Raw genomic sequence first — 10,462 nt, forward strand, 5'->3', positions numbered from 1 at the left:
GTGATAAATAGCCTGCTGTTTAACCCATATCGCGCAACTATGATGCGCACCCTTTATCGCATACCCTTTATCGCATACCCTTTATCACACCCCTACCCTTTATCACACCCCTACTTTTTTTTTTTTTTTTTTTTTTTTTTTTTTTTTTTTTACATAAAGTCAGTTTTAGTTTTTTTTTTGCTTAAGAAAATTTTTCCTAATAATAGGTAAATTTGTTGAATGACGTCATTGTTTGGTATATGACGTCACGAACGTCGAGTTTTCATATTGTATGTGACGTCACGAACGTCAAGTTTTCATATTTTTGGCACACTAAATGCAACTATGAAAAATACAAAACACACAAATTAATACAATAATAAACAAAATATTTTTACAACAACAGCACGCAAATTGTAAGGTAACCCAGGTGCTTCGGATAAGTAATTGAGCAGTTCTTTTAAAGGCCTTTGAAACAAGACAAAAGTAGAACTGAAGGTAACCCAGTGCTATGGATCAGAAAACAGTTCATATAATATAATACTCTTCTGTTGAAATATATGATAAAGTGTATAATACATGGCAAAATCCGTATCACATGCCGTATCACCCTCGACCAATATCATCCCTCGGGCCTAAAGGCCCTTGGGCTGATATTGATGTCTCGGGATGATACGACATATGATACGGATTTTGCCATGTATTATTCTCTATATAACACATAACCAAACAACAAGTTACTACATCTGGTTCACATTTCTTGATTAAACTATTTTATAAAATGTTCACGTCTTGTATCAGTTATCCAAAACCAACGCTGCTTCCGGAAGCTGAAAGTAAAATAGACACTATGAATATTTAGCTGGAGAACATATTATGGCGTTTTTGTTTGCATTTTAAATTATCCGTTGATACAAGAAAAAAGGCGTTACGACATTATGGTTGAAACCCTTTCAGCCAAAGGTGACCGCATGTTAATTTGGTTATGGCTTTGAGTTTATAATGTTTATATTGCACATATCAAACCTCACAATCCCATATTTTATATTTCTGCTAGTATGAATTAAATACACATGGTGAAAACTAGCTTTGTGGTCAATCATTAAATTTTAATCTCAGATTTTCAGATTTGTAGTTTTATACGGTTTTTTTTATGCGTTGGCAACTATTTTTAGTGTTGTTGTCAATGATGAATATAGAACTTTTCTAAATGTGCATAGTTTAGGATAACAATAATCATTTATGTTTCGTGATTTATTGTTGTTTCAAACAGCTAATAGTAAAACGAAATGGAGACTATAAAAAATACCTGTACAGGAATTATTGCAAAAGAAAAAAGAAAAAAAAATGTGATGAAATTGTAACACTTGACACGGATTGACAACTACTTCGAATGATACCAATTCTTTAATAGAGATACCGAATATATCAATACCATATGCAACAATACATTTTCTACAGTTAAAAACATATAGATAAAACCACCTAGTCAAGCAATACGTATTCAAAATATAACATGGAAAAATATCTAACCAAACAACCGGGTGTTGATCTGACATGTTCATCAAGAGTAAGTAATGTCTGCTTCCTGCTTGACACACAGTGGATTCCTTGTGTACATTCAATCTAACTGATGTCATATTCGACAAAACGAGGATGATATTTGATAATGACAAAGGGGAAAATCTTCATTGAAAACCCAACATATACTAGTTTTCAATATCTGTCAAACAGTTTTTAACTCGAAATGGCATAAGTAAAATGTTCTTCACTGTTTGGAATATTTGGTTTATTAGTTTAGAATCAACTTTACGTTAAACAGATCATGATAAAAAAAAATAGATACAGTCATATCGTCTCAACTCAATGACATATTCACAATATGCTACCCTAAACAAACAGCAAACAAAAACCATTAAAAAATCCTAAATTAAAGGGAGATACCATAAAACACCTATTGATTATTACAACTTTTTTTTTAATTTTAATATCATAGTTGTTAAATTTCTTTTGGGTATTATTTTGTGTTTATAATAAATATATTGGAGTTTAAGTCTCTTCTATGCTAACAATGTTTCACACAGTGAACATTTATATAGTATGCCAAGAATTGCTTTGGATACATAACACTGTACAACTCGCCGTTATATGACTACAATAAGGATCGGGAATCGTATATATATTTAAGTCTTGTACATTGCTGACAAGGTTTATTGACTTTGATGTAAAGAAAAACCATGCAAGACAAAAAAAAACCAGAAGAACATTTATAAAACGTTAAAAAGTAAAACACAGTTGAAGATTTAAAGATTCAGAATGATTTGGTAACGTTTAAAGTCACTGCCGAAACATTCTTATATTGATATCGTAATTGATTTGAACTTACGCATGTTGAATATAACTGGAACGGAAACCTGCTCAATTCCAATATCGTTACGTGCTGTACAAGTCAGAGTCCCTGATTCTTGTGCTTTTATTGCATTTAAAGTTAGAATCGTTCCATGATGGTATAACTGATGAGGTGGCATCGTGGTTGAATGATGTATAAACTAAAACAAATCAGATTGCAAGAGAATAATTCTAAAACAAAAGTCATAGGACTAACATCGTAACAATGTTTTAAGGGTATCGGTGCTGTGTAAAGAAACGCACCGTTTAAACGAAACGAGCAATAAAGTTCTATGCAACCAATTTTCAAGGTACTTGTTACAGGTTTCCAACAAATGGGTTATTTATTTGCATACTTAAACAATGCTTTCTGTGAAATGAATTGTTTTTCGTGTCTAGAATGTTGTAATACAGTTACAATCTGTGTAAAATTAACCTGTGTCATGAACGTTATTCCTCTTGTAACGTGAAGAGGGCATATAAAGTCACGCATGATATCTTTTATATTGATTACAATATGGAAATTGATGCAACTGTCATAAGATTCATATAGAATAATAAATGGCAAAATCCGTTTCGCATGCTATATCATCACGAAAAACCAATATCAGTCCCAAGGGCCAAAGGTCCCGAGGGCTGATATTGGTCGAGTGGTGATACAGAATGCGATACTGATTTTGCCATGTATTATTCTGTTTACCATATATTTTAATAGAATCAGATTTATGGGATATCCATTTTTTCTTTAAGTTGTCTGAAATTATAAGCAAGCATAGACTCATTGGTGGACATCAGCTGTTGTCTGCTCTATGGGTTGTGGTCTCTTTGACATATTCCCCATTACCATTCTCAATTCTATTATTACTTTCCTGAATTTTTCCAGCTGACTTGTTTTTTTTTATAGACATCCTTATTTGCTAAATATCCACATCGTAATGCCCTCCTATAATCTTATTACATTCTCAATTTATGTTAAAGACCATGTATTAAAATGCATCCACTAAAGATACTGTCCTATTATTTCAACTAAAATTAACATTTATCAAGTTTAAAATATAAGATGTTTAAAGTTTTATTGTTTTTTGGCGATGATATCATCATCTTAATTTGTTGAAGAGGTGAACAGCAAGACAAACATTTCTTGAAAAATTTGCTATCTACATGTATTCTTGGCAAAATTTAAACCGTAAAAATTTGCATTTGTGCTTAATCCATCAGGTCATGAAAACAAACTTCACGAAAATGATGACCAAATAAACAATGAAACTTCATAAATTTCTTTATCTTATTGTGTTTTATATATATATATATATATATATATATATATATATATATATATATATAAATCGCTCGTAAAGTTACTGGGTAATAATTTTTGGAAAAAATATCGATTTAAGTTAAAATGATAGGACATTTTTATTTACTGGGAACTCATTTTTGTCCTATGCCAGGAAATACAGCAACTGAACGTCATAGGTCAAACGTTGACGTCATTCAAATTGTGACGTCATGCCAGATATGCGATACGGATTTTGCTATGCGATACGGGGTATGCGATACAGGGTGACTGGAAAAAAGAACCTTTATTAGATATACAAAAGTGCTGTATTTTGTACTAAACATATGATAAAGAAGTTTAGCTAAGAAAATACCTGTATCAAGTTAGTAATATGACAATGGTTATCCATTTGTTTGGTGGGTTTGAGCGTTTGATTTTGCCATTGATAAGGGACTTTCCCTTTGAAAGTTTCCTAGTGATTTTACCTTTTGTTACACGTAAGCAGGACCGCTTTACATTAAATATTCTACAATAACTGATAAATCAAAGGTTTTGTGTCAGGAATATCCTTTAGGATGCAATACTAAACAAAGCTTACCGTCTCGAATGTCCATTCAATGGATGGTGTTGGCTGTCCAGTAGCAGAACAGGTGAAATTGTGGGAGTGACCAGTCATAATAACAGCTGCAGTAGGTGGTGTTATAATCCGGGCAATATCTGAAACTTTACAAAAAATAACTATTAGATATTGATCAAGAATTAGATCACATGGTAACTTCCGTAATGCAATTATTAGTGAATTTGAAATCATTGAACAAAGCTTAATTACAGTGTGTGCTCCAAACACTAACATACCATAAACTAGTAGAAATTGGTGTCCGTGGTTTGTAGTTTGAATGGCTGTTTCAACTTTTGTTAGGATTGTTTAGTCTATCATGTCATGTGTTGTAAGGATCATTATCACTGTTCGTACAAATGGTTTACCTTTGATTGCTTCTAGTTGTATTTGAGCTTGACTCACACCAACATCGTTCGTTGCAATGCACGTGTAATGTCCTGTTTTGTCACTTGTTACATCCTGTATAGCTAACACGTTTCCAGTATATAACAAAACGTTCTGTAATAATAACAAAAAGTCTAATTTAGAACAATGTAGAACGAGGAACAACAATTGTATTGTTTTATTGTGATTCTGTAGAAAACTGTAATTACGATATATAAGTGATAAAAACTTACAAAATATCGTTTTGAAGAGGAATGTTATACATGATTATGTTTATGTGTTTTAGATCTGTTGTATAAAAAACAAAACATCAGAAAATAAAGAACACAAAAACGCATCGTAAATAAACAATTTTCTGCATTATGTGCATTGACATTTAAAATTGATAACTAAAACATTGTGTCTTCCTTTATCATACGACACGTTAAATAGTACAATTTTAGATAATGCTTACATTGTTATATTTCCACGTGATTGACGGTACTGGGAAGCCTTCGACGTTGCATACCAGTTTGGCGTCAGAATGGTAATTTACTTGCACAGTAGATAATGCACGAATAATAGGTCTAGTGTGCAATATTGTTCCCGTTACTATAAACAATACAACGAAAACAAATAAGGAATAGGTTAACATGGTTAATTTATACGTGTTTCTCGTTTTTCGTTTTTTTTATATAGATAAGACCGTTGCTTTTCCCGTTTGAATGGTTTTACACTTACTCTAGTAATTTTGGGGCCCTTTACAGCTTGTTGTTCGATGTGAGCCAAGGCTCCGTGTTGAAGGCCGTGCATTGACCTATAATGGTTTACTTTTATAAATTGTTATTTGGATGGAGAGTTGTCTCATTTGCACTCACACCACATCTTCCTATATCTATAAAATGCACGGTAACTAATTAAGTTTGATGTTTATTTTGTACGACAACCTTGTCCTGTAGTTTTGATAATTAAACGAGTTAAATATTAATAAAATCATATTTCCGAAGATATATATGTTCACCAAAAGAAGAAGAGAAATGTTTTTTTAATATGCTGGTGCGGGAATCACTGCCGAGTCTTTCGTAGACGAAACGCGCCTCTGATTTAAAAATATTCGAATAGTTATCAAAGTTACCAGGATTATGATTTAGTACGCAAGACGCGCGTTTCGTCTACATAAGACTCATCAGTGACGCTCATATCAAATTCGAATTGCACAACAAAGGTTTTTCTATGATAATGTTGTTGTTTCATTCACTTCAAGAAGATGTTTAATATTAATAGCATCGCACAAAACAAGATATGTTTAATCCTTTTAAAATCATTTGATAGTTACCTGCTCTTTATAGAATGATATAACACATCTTCTTAAAGTAAATAAAATGACAAATTCATGAATTTCGTAGATTGAAAAAAAATGCTTGTTTTGAATTCCAGTCATCAGACACACAGCAACGTTATGGGGAATATAAGAATGACATATACATGATATCAAAAGTAATAGCATGTCAACTTTGGAGGGATCTGAAAGATACAATATTTCTCGACTATCACGATCTGGAGTTATTAAGTAGATAACAAACCGTGTTGACAATTCTCCCCAGTAAAACCTTGTGGGCAGGTGCAGTGATATCCGTTGGTTATATCTAAGCATTGACCACCATTCATGCATGGAAAATTGTCACATTTGATAATGTCTGAAAATCAAAGTCGCTCTTAGAATCTCAATATACGTTTCAATTATCTAATATATTTTATATAATTAATATAGTAAATTGACTGCTTTTTATGTGTTCACTTTTGTTTTTTGGGTTTTTTTTTTGTATTTGCTGTGTTTGCATGTTTTACATTTCATTTACACATATATAGTAAACTTATGAATAGCAAGATTACCCTTTGAAATGGTTGTATTCTGTTTCTTTTTGTCAGGGATATATAGATCTTATACACACTTTGTTGAAATTGAATAACAATTGGAGAAAAATTATGCAACTATTATATAATTGTATTTGTTTATTCATTGCTCACTGGTACAGGTTGAAATAAGTGGTTACCAATTTGACAATCTCTTCCACCATAATCAACTTGACACTGACATCATCTCTAAAAGGGCATTTGCCATTGTTTTTGCAGGGGTGATTAGAGTATTGATCTAGAATAATGGCAAGAATCAAAAACATTTATCTTTGTCATGGAATGAACTACTTTGTCGCTGGCTATTACTAAAAATGGTGAAGTTGAAATCATCCCTTCGTAAATTTAATGAACGCCATTACAAGTTGGTTAACCGTTATGGAATAACCGTTTCACAAATGATATCGGATATGTTCCTTACGTCGTAACTACAATTTCCTTCCCTTTCATGAAGGTGACCTAGCGAATTAGACTATTTACCGGATGTTTTATAACATAAGCAACACGACGGGTGTCACATGTGGAGCAGGGTCCGCTTACTCTGCCAGAGCAACTGAGATCATCCCTAGTTTTTGGTGGGGTTCGTGTCATTTTTTCTTTAGTTTTCTATGTTGTGTCATGCGTTCTATTGTTTGTTTGTCTTTTTCATTTTTAGCCAGGCGTTGTCAGTTTATTTTCGATTTATGAGTTTGACTGTCCCTTTGGTATCTTTCGCCAATCTTCTAAATCACTGACCCCAAGGGTGACTGGGGTATAGAAATATGGTCACTTGGTCTTCTCCCGACCGGCAGTAAAATGCTTGCTGAAGTGGGGCGTCCGTATGGCTGTGCGGGATGTATCAAGTTCGCAGTCACGTCCGTCAGAAGGGGACGTTAAATCCGATGCCTCGTGTAAAGAGAGTGCCACGCCCTCTGCACGTTAAGAACCCTTGCAACAACTCTTTGAGGGGTCCGGAGGTGGCCTGTTGTAAGGCAAAATTTCTGTCCCTATCCAATATACCCTCATTTTCCAGTGGCAGTCCAAATTTCCCCGACCATCATCCTAGATGGCCTCTATTACAACAACCTACCGTTTGTATTTATTGTGAACTTGTTCTCGTCCTGAATATGCTTGAAATATTTGCCACTGGACGTTAAGCAACCAACAATCAATCAATCTAAATCACTGGCGTGCATTCTTAATATTTCGTTACAACATACAATGCACCTAAATAATCAATAACACATTTATCTTAAATAGGCATCTCATATTTTATACTCGACCTAAACAATAGTTAATCTATCATTATTTCAAGTTTTATAAACAGGCGCCTGTCCGAAGAGCATGTTATCAAGTACTTATCATTGAATTCTGTTTGTTTTACGTTTTTTGGGTTTTTTTTTTTTGGTTCCTTATTTACAAGGCTGTGATGTTTCCATTTGATTGAATGATTCGTATTACACTTAGAACCCTTGATAATATGTGGGGTTTGTGCATTGTTGTTGGTCGTACGGTGAATAGCCTATAAATTCTTACAACCAGACTATTTTGAATCTGTAGATAGGTGTGTCATAGGCAATCATACTACATCTTACATGTTTTATTTTTTTTAGATCTCTCTATACTCGGTCGATTTAGATTTTATTTCAATTATCTTTAAAGACGACGTCTTTTTGGTGTACATGGTGTAGTACGTGTTGTGTTTGAGATCATGTTCCATTTAACACTACCAACATGTCTGTTTAACACATTGTACCAGTTCATACACGATTCTAGCCCGATATGAAAAACTCAAAAGAAGAGCAGCATATATCAAAGGATCTTGGAATTGACTCCCATTTGCTTTGCTTTTTTGTATGTGTAGTCTTCTCATTCATAAATAAATACATACTTTTGAAATTAAGATGGAGTGCAACTTTAGGTAATAAGTTTTTTTTCGAGATAAAGTTTTTGGAATTTTTTATGTTATCTTCTTTTAACACTACTCGTGTACTTGTTATATAGTATTCTATTTTAGGGGGGGGATTCACTTAAACATTAAAAATTAAAAATAAAAAATTGAATTGAATCGATGCACATTAAATTGATAGCCATCTATTCCGTTTAACATTACCTGTGTAATTAGTCGATACATATGATACATACCTTCTTTGAGAGACAATGATGATACGACATAAAAAATAGTCCTCTCAAGAATCTCTGCCAAATCCACCTGTTTAAAAACACCTGCCATAAATTGATACTCATCCGTAATGTTTAATCCAGTTAAGTCAGCCTGGTTCATTTTGGTGACGAAAAAGTCAAAACTGTTCGTGAACATTTTACTAGTTAAAAAGTCTCGTAAGGTACCAAGTGTCCACAGAAAAAATATAGACTGAATATCCTCGCGAATGGTAGGTTGATCAGTAAACAACGGGATGACAGATATCAGTATACGTTCCAATTTGTCAAATATTACTTTGTTATTCGAATTCACAAGGTAATTATAAATCAATAATTGTTTCTCGTTGAAGTCTTTTGCATTCTTTACTTCGGTGATAATGGATGTTGGTTGTGTTTTTGTCGTTGTTGAAGACGTTTGCGTTGGTGTAACAGATTCATCTGTTGTAACCGAATATTGTGAATTTGGTTTAATCTTGCTAATTTCAGCGAGTAAACCCGGTAATACAGGAAGGATATAAGTTTTAATGGTTCTCTGTATTTCAGCAAATACAGCAGTAACGATTTTCTTAGCTACAATTTTATCCGACCCTTGTGTCACCATCCAATATTCAAAAATGTCAGCTGATACTTTGTCAATTACATCGAGCCAGTCCATCTGTGAGAAAATTCCAGACATGACAGTGAATTCGTTTGTCCTGTTAACGATCGATACATTAGCTTTGTTTATCTCAACAGCAAAAATGTGAAAACAGTTTTTAAATGTTTGACTTTGAAGTAGGTTCGGCAACTCACCCATCGTCCATGGTACCAGATGATCCGTAATCTCGGGTCTTAACGTCGATTCTTCATAAAGCAATGTTTGTGCCTCAAAAAATATATGTTCAAGTCTATCAAAAATTTCCGGGTTGTTTAAATAATCGAGCAAAAATCCAGCTTTTTGTTGAATGGTCATAGTTTGTAGTATGCTGACAATACTATTAAGATCAAATTGAGCATCGCATGGAGGAATCGATAAAACACAGATGATGGTGACGACAGTTGTTAGGAAATGCATAGCAGATGGTCGATTTCACACCAACCTAAAAAATATAGATGTTATAATTAATACAACTTTTCCACGTTTATAAGTGTGTTTCTGTTTTTTTAAGATATTCATTATTTTATAAATGCATATGAAAAACAATGGAAACTATACCTGACTATGTGTTCAATTCGAAAATTCATAGCAGAAGTCTGAATGCACACTGACCTAAACAAATAGAAGTTAGACAATTTAATAAATTTTTCAAGTAAATTAGTTTCTGTTATTTTGAAGAAATTAATAACGTTTCATTTTTTATAAATGCATACAAACATAAAGAATCTTTACCTGACGATTTGGTGAATTTCGCAGTTACATGAACTTAGTTAGATAAAAACAGTCTTGCCTCAGCATGTAGAATGATAACGTGTTGTAGTTTCATATGTTTTAAGTGGCTCTTAAGATTATATTTTGTCATTCTGAACGATATAAGATAAATTGAAGGTCATGGTGAACTTTAATCACGACAGTGACTACGAGTTATTAGTATTATCCAGTTTTGTGCATGGTTGACCTACGACAGATTTGGTATACCAGTAAATTTCCTTGGTCTAATTGCTTTTTAATTATGTATTTGATTTGACTTTTTATGTTTTAGCGAGCACCACTGATGAGTATTTCGTAATAAATGAAAAATATTGCTTGCAGTATTTCTATTATATCATTACAACCACCTGTTATTGTTTTGTTTTTAACA

At 33.0% G+C, this 10,462-nt stretch overlaps 1 protein-coding gene across 1 annotated transcript; it reads right to left on the bottom strand.

Moving 5' to 3' along the window:
* Positions 1-696: 696 nt before the first annotated feature.
* LOC139496353 (uncharacterized) lies at positions 697-10,146 on the bottom strand. Its single transcript, XM_071284879.1, has 8 exons — positions 10,054-10,146; positions 8,667-9,763; positions 6,212-6,325; positions 5,104-5,240; positions 4,631-4,763; positions 4,245-4,369; positions 2,366-2,528; positions 697-809 (listed from the first exon to the last, which is right to left on the bottom strand). Exons 2-8 carry the CDS (start codon positions 9,736-9,738, stop codon positions 781-783), a joined length of 1,773 nt encoding a protein of 590 aa, XP_071140980.1. The 5' UTR covers positions 9,739-9,763; positions 10,054-10,146; the 3' UTR covers positions 697-780.
* Positions 10,147-10,462: the final 316 nt, after the last annotated feature.

This window comes from Mytilus edulis, chromosome 11, assembly GCF_963676685.1.
Source record: "Mytilus edulis chromosome 11, xbMytEdul2.2, whole genome shotgun sequence".
NCBI lineage: Eukaryota > Metazoa > Mollusca > Bivalvia > Mytilida > Mytilidae > Mytilus > Mytilus edulis.

Excerpts from the sequence above, each read along its gene's own strand:
- LOC139496353 (XM_071284879.1), bottom strand. The coding sequence starts at position 9,738 with ATGCATTTCCTAACAACTGTCGTCACCATCATCTGTGTTTTATCGATT. Across the intron at positions 5,241-6,211 it reads TGGGGAGAATTGTCAACACG|TAACGGGAACAATATTGCAC; the intron begins GTTTGTTATCTA and ends TATTGTTTATAG. Across the intron at positions 4,764-5,103 it reads TCACGTGGAAATATAACAAT|AACGTTTTGTTATATACTGG; the intron begins GTAAGCATTATC and ends TTATTATTACAG.